The sequence below is a fragment of the Gavialis gangeticus genome, unplaced genomic scaffold, assembly GCF_001723915.1.
Source record: "Gavialis gangeticus isolate Ggan-Ray unplaced genomic scaffold, GavGan_comp1, whole genome shotgun sequence".
Lineage (NCBI taxonomy): Eukaryota > Metazoa > Chordata > Crocodylia > Gavialidae > Gavialis > Gavialis gangeticus.
The window spans coordinates 29,671,713-29,672,070 of NW_017729024.1; the positions used below are offsets into that span (position 1 = coordinate 29,671,713).

At 67.9% G+C, this 358-nt stretch overlaps 1 protein-coding gene across 1 annotated transcript in view; it reads right to left on the minus strand.

The window, feature by feature from the left end:
- TRIM36 (tripartite motif containing 36) overlaps nucleotides 1–349 on the minus strand; it is a 63,734-nt gene extending 63,385 nt beyond the window's left edge. The window contains exon 1 of the mRNA XM_019516977.1: nucleotides 155–349. Within this exon, the coding sequence (XP_019372522.1) occupies nucleotides 155–217 (63 nt within the window). The 5' untranslated portion in view covers nucleotides 218–349. The remainder of the gene's footprint in view (nucleotides 1–154) is intronic.
- Nucleotides 350–358: the final 9 nt, after the last annotated feature.

Consider the following 358-nt stretch of genomic DNA (forward strand, 5'->3'; position numbering starts at 1 on the left):
TTTCGCCCCTTCCCCGCCCGCGGATCCCGCCGCAGCAGCCTGCCTCCCTCCCTCCCTGGCTCGCGGCGGCGGCGGCGGCCGGGGAGCCGGGAGATCCCGCGCCCGGCCCCGCAGCACAGCCCTCCCCAGCCGGGGGCAGCGCCCGGGTCCTTACCTTGCCTTTTTCTATCAACTCCATGATGTAGCCGAACTGCTTCCCGTCATCAGACTCGGACATGGCTGGCAACCTTTGCCGGCGGATGCCCACAAGCCGGGCAGCCTCCTAAAGGGCAAGGACTTCCCACACTGCTCTAGGCAAGAGATTTGCCCCCCAGAAAGGGGGGGAAGTGGGAACCTCCCCCCCAAAAACAACCCAGCC